Source organism: Lynx rufus, unplaced genomic scaffold (assembly GCF_022079265.1).
Source record: "Lynx rufus isolate CCGP_SWC_20201006 ecotype Redwood Valley unplaced genomic scaffold, mLynRuf1.p SCAF_22, whole genome shotgun sequence".
NCBI classification, from domain to species: Eukaryota; Metazoa; Chordata; class Mammalia; order Carnivora; family Felidae; genus Lynx; species Lynx rufus.
In genome coordinates, this window is record NW_025814837.1 from 6296850 (window position 1) to 6309991 (window position 13142).

Below are 13142 nucleotides of genomic sequence, written 5' to 3' on the forward strand. Positions count from 1 at the left end.
AAGCCTAGATTCTGGCCAAGGAGATGAAGCAGAACTGTGTGGACTTCCAAGAAGTTTTCTTCAAGCTCGGGATGAGCCTTTCCTTTCTGTTGGCCGGAATGCAAAAGATTACGGCAGGAGGCCAAGCAGCCACCCTGGCTGGTGAGGAAGCCTCACACTGAGGATGGAGGACCCCAAAGAAAAAGAGCCCGCGTCCCCGATCATGTTGAGAAGTCCCCCTGTCTGTCACTGTCTGCCTATCTTGATTCCTTTTGAGAGAAAACTTCTACCTTGCAAAAGCCAGAAAGAACATTTGGCGTTTTCTTTCACACATAGGCGAATTGAAGTCAGACTGATCCACTGGTAGTATCTGCATTTAGAGGTGAGGGGAAACAGCCGCAATCGCTGCCAGTGTGAGCCAGGATCAAAGGCGCTTCTGATTCCTTCCATCCGGGCTCCAACCCCCACCTAGAGTGCCTTGAGAAACACACGGGCTTTGTACATAGTGGTTCGCAGGCCTGGCATTCCCTGGACAGCCCAGGATTTTCTGGGGTGGCCACAATTTCTAACTTAAAAGAGATCGATTCTATTCATTTTATTCCTGAATTTGCACTCTCCCTCCATTTCCCACATTCCCCCTTTGAAATCAATAACTGACTCTGCTTCCCAAGGCTACTGGGAAGGGATTTGGCTCTGTGCTGTTGAAGGTAACAGTGTCCTCAGAACCACCCAACTACCTCTCCCGTCTAGGGAAGTTGTACAGGTCAGAAGGCAGCGACTGCTTAGGCTGGCACTGGGCATCAATCTGAGCTGCGATGCCGTGAATGAGGCAGAGAAGGGAGATGGGGGGAATGGGGAAGGGCAGGTCAGGGACTTTGAAACACCCCATCAACTCCCCTGGAGCAAAGTTCCAAGGGTACCTTTTTGCTTCAGAGGTGTTGAACTATATGGTTTGTAATCATATGCTTCAAAGGGTGCTCCTTTAGCAGATTAAGATGCGTGACAAATTACGATGTATGTGTATGAATTACAATGCAGACTGCCCACGTGAATAGCACGACCTCTGAACGCTTACTGAACTGAATTACCCAGGTTGTTCCTGAGGAAGGTGCTTCAGGACAACTTGGGCAAAGTGTCTAACACAAACCCAACTGACGAATTAAATACCTACGAATTCAGTCTTCCCAGGACTAGGCCTGTTTTCAGGGAACCTTAGGGGGTTGAGTTCTGTGCTTGAAAATGTTCTACAACACCAGGTTAGTTCACAGATTCTGCCCTGGAATCCCAACAAATCCCGGCATGCCGGTGGGGGTAAAGACTCATATCCCTCAGCTGATAAATAAGGAACTACTGCAGGCCGTCCTGGTTTCTGAGGTTGGAACTCAGGGTCTCCCTGCCTTGGTGCATACATGCACACACAAGCCTGAGGGAGTAAGACAAGCTTACACAGACTCAATCGTCTAGAACTGAACTGTCCAAATACAGATGGCCGCTAACAGCATGTGGCTAGTGAGCACTTGAAATGCGGCTAATCCAAACTGAGATGCACTCAGTATAAAACACTCTAAGTATACACTAAAGTATGAAATGTTCTTTATATCGTACAAGGACTTTATACCAAAAAAGTGTAAAATACCTCCACAATCCTTTATGTTGAAACGTATAGCTTGTTTATGTTGGACATACTAGGTTAAATAAAACATGTCACTAAAATAAATTTTACCCGTTTCTTTTTATTTTTATTACGTAGCTACCAGAAAACTTTTAATTACTTATACAGCTCACATTATGCTTCTGTTGGGCTAGAGATAGTGGATAATGCTAGTCTAGAAATCTCCATTTAAACAAAGTATCGCCACTCCTTTGGAAGCGAAATATCATGTTAGATAATGGCAAACTCCAACCAAGAAAATCCCCACCTCCCTCTTTTCAGCATATTTATTACGTACGGCACTCATTTCACTGCCAATTTGCCAGATGACTCTAGGATCTCCTCCACTTTCGTGCCAGCCTTCACAGTAGCGCTCTCCCGGGTTCAACCTCCCTCCACCCAACTGCCAAGCTCCCAAGCTCCCGACTGTCACGGCCCGCCTCCCAAACCTCAGCTGGCACACTCAACACTCTGTTTCTAGCATCTTCTTCCTCCCTCTGCTCCCACCACTCCTTCACCCTCTTTTTCTCATGACTCATGTATGTGACTTCACATCAATTCACAGGATCGCCACGGAACTCCACTTTTCAGCCCCTCCGTCTATCAGTGTGTCAGGATATTCTGCATTAAGTCAAACTGTAAAACAATCTATGTACTTTTAAAGAATAAAAGAACTCACTGCAGTTCAAACTCACAACCACCTGCCAAATTCCTAGAATGGCTGGTGTGTACTGGAAGGAAGGGTCAAGACCACATAAAGTGTGATCCGTTTATGCACAAAAACTGTTAAAGCTGAATAATCTGAGTTTTGTCTCTTTTTATTTTCTATGTCCTCCCTTTGAAGAGGGTAATAAACAAGGCAATGTCCCAAAGACAGGCATATGAAAAGAAAAGGCCCCACACGTTAACACAAAATTAGGCAAATTCAGTCATGAAGAATGTGGTTCTTAATCTGGGACACAGAAATGCAGGTCTGGACCCCTGAAAGTGTGGGCAAGGTTCCAAGGGTGTGTGCATATACACATCTGTGACAAGAGTCTGCAGCTGTCATCACATTTCAAAGGGTCTGTGACCCAGTGAGTAGTACTACTGCTGTAGGACTTAAAAATGAAAATCAATGAAATTTTGAGGTAAAGAGAGTCATCTATTTACATGACAAATAGCTTAAGACACCAGTGCCTGTATGCCTATAGTTACTAAGTCCGTTACAGTGCACGTCTGTTAACTCTGTGTATCTTCACAGTATGATCTTCACCACAACTTGCGAAGTGTAACCACTCAGCACCTTCTGTTCCGTTCTGTTCGGTTTTCCCATTACAATTCTTCCAGCATAATTTTTTGACAGCAAGTGTATGACTTTGGCTAAAACAAAGACAGAGAAATCACGAAATGAACGTATGCTGTGACTACAAAATATTTTACCTACATATTCACTTAATTACTATGCCCTTGCTATCGATGTTAACATAAATGGAAGTCAAAACCTGAACATCAAAATGTACAGTTTTTACAAAAAGCAGAGTCAGACCTACAAATACAGAGAACAAACTGATGGTTGTCAGAGGGCTGTGGGGTGGAGGGTTGGCCAGAATGGATGAAGGGGAGAGGGAGATATGGGATTCCAGGTATAGAATGAGTAAGTCACAGGAATAAAAGGCACAGTGTAAGGAATACAGTCAACAGTACAGTAATAGTGATATAAAAGGGCAGATGTCAGCTACACTTGTGGGGAACATAGAATAATGTATGAACTAAGTTGTACACCTGAAACTAAGGTAACGCTGTATGTCAACTATACTCAAATGAAGAAAATGGCAAAAAAGTTTTTAAAAATTAGAGGTTTTAAAATACCATCACTAATAATTTTGCAATTTTATCCTAACCTTGAAAACATCTTACTCTATTTACTTAAAACTGTCAGACTAAATATCTTACTTAATGAAAAAGGACACCACCAGCGAGATACAGACAATGAATTTCTGTTGAATTTTCTTTCGATGATCAGTGGAATTCACGAAATGGCTATTAAAATCAGTCTTTCAGGTAACATTACTAAATGGGTTTCTTTTTTAAAGAATTCTAACTTGGGGCGCCTGGGTGGCTCAGTCGGTTAAGCGGCCGACTTCGGCTCAGGTCATGATCTCGCGGTCCGTGAGTTTGAGCCCCACGTCGGGCTCTGTGCTGACAGCTCGGAGCCTGGAGCCTGTTTCAGATTCTGTGTCTCCCTCTCTCTGACCCTCCCCTGTTCATACTCTGTCTTTCCCTATCTCAAAAAAAAATAAAACGTTAAAAAAAAAAAAAAAAGAATTCTAACTTTGCAACATACTCCAGATTATTTTATTCCCTTGACATCCCTCTGACATAGAAGAGACTCTTACTCACATGTTCACTGCTGGGTAAGGAAAGATAATGAAAGATTTAATAAACTGCCCAATGAAACAACCCTGGACTCCAACGTGACCTCTAACTGCATGACCTTGGGCAACACACTCCTGTTAATGCCCCCTCAACCCCATGGCCTAGAATGCCACCATAGGTTATTAATAAATCCCTAGGAGAATAGAACACCCTCTACAAATTCAATCTGCAAATCAGACCTCAGAACCAAGGAAGAATAAAGTAAAAAACCTAAATAGGTTTTAAGGCAGTCAACCCTGAAAACAATACCAGAGCACACAATTATACTTTCAGCTGCTGAGAGCCCACGCGTCACCAGATGCGCTCTCGGTAGGAATGAAACACAACCTTGAGGTAAAGAAACGCGTTTTAAAAATCAGCATACCACAGCCTACACAACCACACGACTGTGAGGACCTGCAAGTGGCCACCCTGGAGGTTACACACGGCTCGACAGGGCTGTCGTCCAGTAGCCCTTCCTGAACGTCTTCTCAAGGCAATGCTCCCATTCTCTGCAGGCTAGGACTTGAGCACTACCCTCAACGCTACTGACCCTTCTGCGAGTTTGAATCTCATTACCGGAGGCAGTCAAGAGTCCTCTGGAGATGAGCTTCACGAATAAAATCAATGCCAAACTTAAAAAAAAAAGGGACCAAACGAGTACAACTATAAAAAGGTATTAGAATTGGTTTTCTTGCATCGTAGTGAGCTGCTTCCGAACACAATTCCTAAAGAGAAGTTCCAGAAATATTTTAAGTGACACAAACATCACTGGAAGCTCATTATTGATACCATTAAAGATTTCTCATTTCATCAGAGGAATGGTGGAAGTACTGACACATTACTGAAACAAGTATATATAATACAGTTGACCCTTACACAACACAGGTTTGAACTGCACAGGTCCACTTATACACGGATTTGTTTCAATTCACATAGCACAGTCTCATAAATGTATTTTCTCCTATGATTTCTTAATATTTTCTTTTCCCTAGGTTACTTTATTGTAAGAATACACTACCTAATACATATATCATACAAAATATGGGTCAATCCGTTGTTCATCACTAAGGCTTCCAATCAACAGTAGGCCATTAGTAATTAGCTTCTGTGGAGTTGAAAGGTACACACTTCTAACTCCCATGTTGTTCAAGGACCGACTGTATACTGCTTCCCAGGGGAGCTACTTTGAGGAACAGTACTTATTTAGCTATACAAGCTTTAAGAATTTCTTTTTTTTTGGGTAATATTCTTTAAATCTAGCACGTTAATAGGAGCAAGCACCATAGGCAGGGCAGGGTGAAAGGAAGGAAAACAGAAGGGAGGGGAGTCCAGGAAGAGAGAAAATTTCAAATGACTGGAAAATGAAATTTCAAATGAATACTTCACTGACGTATTCCCTTCTTCGGTAAGCAACAGCATGAACCATTTCAACTGCTAAACCCAGCATCAGAGAGGTGGGAAAGAAGCCAAAAGGGCAGCAGGAATAAAGAGAAATCACATTTTAACAAATGCAATTATTATGAGCACTAACATACTTTGCTAACAAGGAGACAAACTCCCCTGGATGAAATATCACATAAAAGACGTGTGGCTCACAGGTCTTTCTCCATCAAGCCCATCACTTTCATCATGACACTGTCATTTGGAATTGTATTTGAAATTCTATTTTGATATGAAGGCTGAAGGATCCTTAAAAAAAATCTGACAGAATGGGGTTACTGACTTTTTGATAATTTAGACATTGTTAAAGCATAAAATGGATTAAAATTAGGTTAAAAAATGATCCTGCTGTCTAGGTGGGTGAGGGTGGGGAGAAGGGTGTAAATGACAGGTGCTCTAAGACAGCAGGAGGCAACGGCGTGTGCCCAGGGAGCACTTACCGGGCTTAAAATCAGTCATGTGGCTTTGAGGGGCACTTGAGTTTGCTCCCCATCATGGGATCTGAGCTGACATGTTCAAACAAGATGAGGCTACCAAAACACAATCTACAACATTTCAAAACATCACCAACATTTTTAATCCAGTTTTACTAAAAATCTACCGTAGTCACATTCTAGACCATTTCATTATGAAAATCACTTTCATCTCAAATGTGTTGTGTATAAAGGCAATAGTATGCAGCAAGCAACCGGCTAAAGCAAACTTTTAAAAACCAAGTGCAACACAGCAGCAAGCATCAATCTCAAGAGGCTACCACAGAACACAGAAGTATCACTTAGTGGTAAGCACCTTAACCGAGATCTGTGTTCCTCTCCATGTGAATGTGGCATCAATTCGCCACGGAAGACAAATACTACATGATCTCACTTATACATGGAATCTTTAAAAAAACAAACAAAAACAAACTCATGGAAGAAGAGATCAGATTTATGGTTACCAGATGCAGACGGTGGGGAGAGGGGGAATCAGAGGAAGGTGGTCGAAAGGTACAAACTGCCGACAGTAAGACAAATAAGTACTAGGGACGCAATGTACACATGATGACTACAAAGAATGCTGCTGGATGATGCAGAGGGAAGTTGTTTGGAGAGTGAATCCTAAGGGTTCTCATCACAAGGAGAGATTTTTTTCTCTTTATTCTTCTTTCTCTTCTTTTTACTGTAGCTACACAAGCAGATGGATGTAAGTTGAAGCTATAATCATTTCACGGTGTATGTAAATCTTGCTGTACCCCTTAAACATGCACAGTGACGTATGTCGATTACTTCTCAATAAAACTGGGAAAAAACTGCCACTAAATGCTTTATAACAAATATAATTACAATTTGTATAATTATAACAAAATCTAATCTTATGGAAGCAAAAATAGTAAAATACCTTTGACTTGTTTCTACACAGTGAGTCCAGTCATTTATTTCTGGAACTTGATCAGTTTTTTTCCAAGTGTATAAACAAATCTTTCCGCACTCTAATCCTACTGCAACAACGTATCTATTTTTAAGGGAGGAGAAGACAGTGATTAATTAGCATGAATTTCTGTTATCTCCATTATCACTCTAAAGTATTTCTTTACAGTGCTCCCAACTGTCCATGGGGGCACCTGGGTGGCTCAGTCGCTTGAGTGTCTGACTCTTGGTTTCAGCTCAGGTCATGATCTCGTGGTTCGGGAGTTCAAGCCCTGCATCGGACTCTATGCTGACAGTGCGGAACCTGCTTAGAATTCTCTCTCTCTGCACTTACCTGTCTGCCTTCTCTCTCTCTCTCTCTCTCTCTCTCAAATAAACTTTAAAAATCAAATGGCTGTTTTTTTTAATGTTTACTTATTTTGAGAGAGACAGAAAGCACGTGTGTGCACATGCATGCATGGGGGAGGGGGAGAGAGAGAGAGGGAGAGAAAACCCCAAGTAGTCTCCACGCTGTCAGCACCAAGTCCGACACGGGACTCCATGCGAGGCTCAATCCCAAGAACTGTGAGATCATGACCTGACCTGAAATCAGGCGTCAGAAGCTGGACCGACTAAGCCATCCAGGCACCCTCAAAAGGCTCTACTGAAAAGCACCAGCCCATGAGACCAGGCACTGCTCTGTTACATCCTCATGGAGCCTCCTCTCTACCGAGGGTGCACCAAGTCCTCCCCTGTCCTCTGCTAGCAAAGCCCACAAGCCAGTGTTGCCCTGGCTGGCTGCAGGGACCCTTGTTCTACTGCGGATGCCATTACTGAGAAAGCACCAGGTTCTAAATTTGGTGAAATACGATCCTCTGAGCCACACTCCCAATCCCCGTTTTCCCCACTCTGAGTATGATCAAGTTCTATCAATTTAACAATTCTTACGAGAAACATAAGCATTATGAAAAAAAAAATAGCAACTTGGAAGCTAAGAGAAATAACAAATAACAAATTAAAGTATAGAGGGCTACATCTTAAGAAACCAAGTGGTTGTAGCAAAAACTTAAAACAAAGCCCCGCTCAGAGACTGACCGTTGGGCACAGTTAAGCACGGGGCAGACACTGACGGCTGTCACTGCTCCCCCCACATCCAGGACAGAGGAGCAGGGGCCAATGTTGTGCTCGACGGAGTCATCACTGGAGTCACACTCACCCCAGACAACCACCTAACACAGAGAGATCAAATTCTGTGAAGACTTCTCTTTGCAAGACTTCCAGCAATGCATTAGAGTATCAATGGCACAGATAAATGCAAAATATTCACTCTAGCATTTAAAAAAATGCCTCGTTTACATTTGTGGATTACGTTCTAGATTTCAAAGTATTTCAAGCATCAGAGAGAAGCCAGACGACTTGTGTAGTAGACACAAGTCTCTGAGTCCTCAACTACCTAACTGTGCCGGTCCAAAGATGGACTCTCCCTGCCCAGAGACCAGAGATTGTCTAGCATGCACGTTTATGCTCAGGAAACCAGTTCTGATCCAGGGAGAGTCAGATCCTTGGAGAGGTCAGATCCTCTCCAAGAAGCTACCACACAGCGTATGGGGACCGATCAAGTCCTGGATTTTCCTCTACACCACCACTGGCACTAAGGGAACAACTCAGCAGTCACGAGGACCTAACCTTCAGGATACCCTGCATAAGAAAGGAAGCTTCCCTGGAAGCTCACACTTCCGGGGGGTGGGACTGGTCACAAAGAATAGAGAGGGAAGGGAAGTGGACAAGAGCTATAAAATGCAAGACCAAAGCAAGATTCCAAGCAGAAGGCTCTGTCCAAGTACACAGAAGTACACTTCTGAGAATGTGTGGTGGTGATGCTCTCTGTCCACTTCAGCTTAGAGGCACAGGTGGACCATCTGCTACTGGGGGGGTGGGGGTTGGGAGGTGGGGGGGCTGTGGAGCGCAGAAGCAGTCCTGCTTCCTCAGCGGTGAGCACAGCACAGGCACATAAATGCCAGGGAAGAAATGAACAAGCAAATGAATGCAAGTGAAAGTCTAACAGAAACAGGTTTAGAGGCTGACATTTCCGTGTTTGCAGGTCCATGCTAGCCCCCTGCTTCAGTGATTTGTACCATCACAACAACTGGAGGGGGCAAGGGGAGGAAAGGAAATGCTCAATTGCCTCGCCGTCTCTGGTCTGCAGGCACTACAGAAAAAGGAGAGGACATTTTATTTTATTATTTTTTTTAACGTTTATTTATTTTTAAGAGAAAAAGAGTGCGTGAGTGAGGGAAGAGCAGAGAGAGAGAAGGAGACACAGAATCCAAAGTAGGCTCCAGGCTCTGAGCTGTCAAGCACAGAGCCCGACACGGGGCTCAAACTCACAAACCCAACTGCCAAAGTTGGATGCTTAACCAACTGAGCCCCCCAGGCACCCCAAGGAAAGGACCTTTTATTTTTATTTTTATATATTTTTTAAACGTTTATTTATTTTTGAGACAGAGAGACAGAGCATGAACAGGGGAGGGTCACAGAAAGAGGGAGACACAGAATCTGAAACAGGCTCCAGGCTCTGAGCTGTCAGAACAGAGCCTGACGCAGCGCTCGAACTCACGGACCGTGAGATCATGACCTGAGCCAAAGACGGACGCTCAACCAACTGAGCCACCCAGGCGCCCCGGAAAGGACCTTTTAAATAAAGAGTGCAATGGGGCACCTGGGTGGCTCAGTCGGTTGGGTGTTCAACTCTTAGTTTCAGCTCAGGTCATGGTCTCATGGTTTCTGAGTTCGAGCCTCACATCGGGCTCTGCACTGACAGTGTGGAGTCTGCTTGGGATTCTCTCTTTCTCTCTGCTCCTCCCACACACACACTCTCTCAGAATAAATAAATAAACTTTAAAAAAAAAAAAGAAAAAGAAAAAGAAAAGAATGTGAGAACAGCAAAGACCAGAAGACAGGGTGAGGGCCATGGTCAAGAGTCTACTACTAGCTAACTTGTTTTATTTTTTTGAAGCTTGAGAAACACATACACACACACACTGCTTCCTCCCATGAATGAAAAGGCAATAATCATCTACTATAGAAACAAATCTTTAATTCATAACAGTATGAAAAAGAAAAGAAGCAACTATTTTCCTCCTTATGCCCATTCACCACCTCCTGCTCTCCTTGTTAGTTTTGGACCATTTCATTTACTACTTCTCTCCCATTGGGGCCATTTGATGACCATCATGTGTCTGAAAGGCTTTCTTTTCATATTGGATATTTTGGAGATGGGTATTTGCAAAATTTAACAAGAAAGCCTTTTTATGCATGCATACAAAAAAAACACAGTATACATAGATTTTTAAAAAATTTTTTTTTCAACGTTTATTTTATTTTTGGGACAGAGAGAGACAGAGCATGAACGGGGGAGGGGCAGAGAGAGAGGGAGACACAGAATCGGAAACAGGCTCCAGGCTCTGAGCCATCAGCCCAGAGCCCGACGCGGGGCTCGAACTCACGGACCGCGAGATCGTGACCTGGCTGAAGTCGGACGCTTAACCGACTGCGCCACCCAGGCACCCCATGATTTTTTAAAAATTGTATCAGGGTCAGGATTATGTGTTTTCTATCCGAACATACCTGTAATATTATTTCACATTTTAAAAAATATGACGTTAAAAAGAATTACCTTTTTGTCCCGACTCCCAGTGAAGAAATACATGCTATCAGGACTCCAATCACAAGACCAAATAATTCTACTGTGCACAGCAGTTATCTTGTTGGTGAAGGCAAAGAGGCTGAAAATTGGGTCTGAAAGAATCACCACACACACCACTCACAAGGCAGACAGAAATCTAGGTTTTTCTCTGTCAGAAATCTATGTTTATGTACCATATACATCACATCCTGTAGTAACCAATTACACATGCTGACTTTTGCAACAGACCATGGCTCAGCGGCTGACCCTCATCAGAAGGCAATGGGCATACAGTTAGTTTCCTGGTAGGGAACACTTTTATATTACTAGTCACTCTCTAGTGACAGATGGCAACCATCTTCCAGGCACTTAACTGAAGGTTCAACTTATGCCCATGAAAGAAGCCTGAACAATTTAACTTTACTCAGGAAGTAGCCCGATTTACATATATGGAAAAAAGATTAATGTACTCTTAAAAACAAAACAAAACAAAACAAAAAACAAATGAAAACCTTAAAAAATCTTTACCCTTGTAAGATTTAAATGTAAGGTAACTTCTAGTCCTTATATGGACTAAACCTAAAACACATTAATTACTTACAAAGAGGGAAGAGGAATGCATCTATTAATTCGTAATCCATAAAGACACAACAGTTTATGGGTATATTTTTGGTATCACGCTAACTTTTTAAAATCACTAGTTGCAAAAAGAGTCAGTCTGTTCTAACATATAATGTTCAATATGTCAGTCTCTAAAGCACAAGAAACTAAAAGACTATGAATATCACAAGATAGATCTGCATGCAAGTTCTATCAATAGAAAAATTAAAACAGAAATTAAATAACACAAAGATATTTTAAATACTCTCTAAAGTTTACCCAAAGAAACCAGGGGAATACAAATACACCTTGCTCCAACAACACAATTTTTTTCCCTTTTGTTTTTAATTTATGCCAGGCTCAGGGCAGAACGCAGGTAGGTGTTAATATCTTGCCCACGGGCCACGGTATTCACAGATGGATACCGAAAATGCCCTTCCTAATTATCAAAGTGACAGGGGGAAGTAGGAAAGGGTAAAAATAATGTCCTTTTAGGTTTCATAATTTAATTGTGTCTTCATTAATCCTGTACCATAAAATCCTAGCTCAAAATATACTATCCATTTGGTTTTACACTGGCATTCTGTAACCATCCACAAAATCTGTTTTTATAGCTTATATTTTTATATGTATATATGTTTTGTATTTTATATTTTTATATTTTGTATTTTTATGTTTAACTGAGATGTCTGAACACATGCCATCCCAACTAGATAATCACAAGAAGTCAACTCAAAGATCGTCTGCATTTAAATCTTACAAGGAAGGTCAAGTCTTCCTCACTTATAACACAACTTTGAAAGGTTTCATAACAGAGACTCTGTCCTTCACCCTGTTATTATTTCTATTCCTCTTCACCTAGTAGCTACTCAAGGGAGATAAAATGCTCACAAGTGTTTCACTAATAATCTTCCAATCAGAAGCTACTTTACCTAATTCAGGTGAGACTGTGTCCTGCCTCTTCCACAGTGACCAAGTTCGATCTCTGGAAACAGCTAGTAAGAACCTGTCGTTAGGTGAGAAGGCCATCTGTGTGACAGTCAAACTGTGGAAAACTAAATTCTGCACCTGTTTCCAAGAGGTAGTGTTCCAAAGAATGATAGCTGCATGCTCTTTCTTAGCTGCCTGTAGATAGAGATGAAACAAGCAAGCAATTTAAGTTAAGATGAACAGAAAAAAACACATTTAAAAAACAGTATACTGTTTCTATGGGTATATTTTATGTATATGTATAAATGGAAAAAAAAATTCTGAGGAGATACATACTACGAGCCAGTGTAACCTTGGGAAAAGGAAGACTGGGACTAAGGTGACTCATCAGAGACTGGCATTGTCATCACAGAGTTTCAACATTTTACAAGAAGCATATATTTGCGTATTAATTGTATAGTTAATAGTTTAGAGACTTTCACTTCTGGTCAACATGATGGAGTAACAGGGACGAACGAGACTGCACTGGTGTGACAGAACTAAAAAACTAGACTTAACACCCGAAAATAACAACACTCCAAAATATGAGATATCTGGCAACAAAGAACACTGATCTCTGAGAGACAAAATGAAACTCAGAGTAGAAAAGCTAAAAGAAAAAGAAAAGACCATCACTAAACTCTAGGACAATTTTAAGCAGCAACATATAGGTATAACTAGAGTCTCCAAAAAGGATGAAAAGAAAAAATACTGAAAAAGATAATGGCTGACAAATTTTGAAATTTGATAGAAACAATGAACCTACAGATCCCAGAGGTTCCAGAAAAACCCAAGCACAGAAAACATGAAGAAAATTATACCAACAATAAGCAAATTGTTTAAAATCAGCCATAAAAAAAAAATGCAGTTGGAGGGGAAAAAACCCATCACTAAGACACAAAAAAATTATAGCAGACTCCACTCAGAGCAATACAAGTCAAAAAAAAAAAAAAAAGAAAAAGAAAAACAGAGCTACATCTTTAATGTACTGAAACGAAAACCAACATTTTTTTTACCCACTATAAAAATCATT

At 41.6% G+C, this 13142-nt stretch overlaps 1 protein-coding gene across 3 annotated transcripts in view; it reads right to left on the minus strand.

The window, feature by feature from the left end:
- Positions 1 to 2430: 2430 nt before the first annotated feature.
- Positions 2431 to 13142, minus strand: part of ELP2 (elongator acetyltransferase complex subunit 2) — a 45266-nt gene continuing 34554 nt past the window's right edge. The window contains exons 18-22 of one of the 3 annotated variants that reach the window (XM_047086946.1): positions 12073 to 12265; positions 10532 to 10653; positions 7951 to 8084; positions 6848 to 6961; positions 2431 to 2992 (exon numbers count right to left, since the gene is read on the minus strand). In XM_047086946.1, the coding sequence (XP_046942902.1) occupies positions 2836 to 2992; positions 6848 to 6961; positions 7951 to 8084; positions 10532 to 10653; positions 12073 to 12265 (720 nt within the window). In that variant the 3' untranslated portion in view covers positions 2431 to 2835. The remainder of the gene's footprint in view (positions 2993 to 6847; positions 6962 to 7950; positions 8085 to 10531; positions 10654 to 12072; positions 12266 to 13142) is intronic. The other 2 variants (XR_006963508.1, XM_047086947.1) reach the window with 2 other exon arrangements.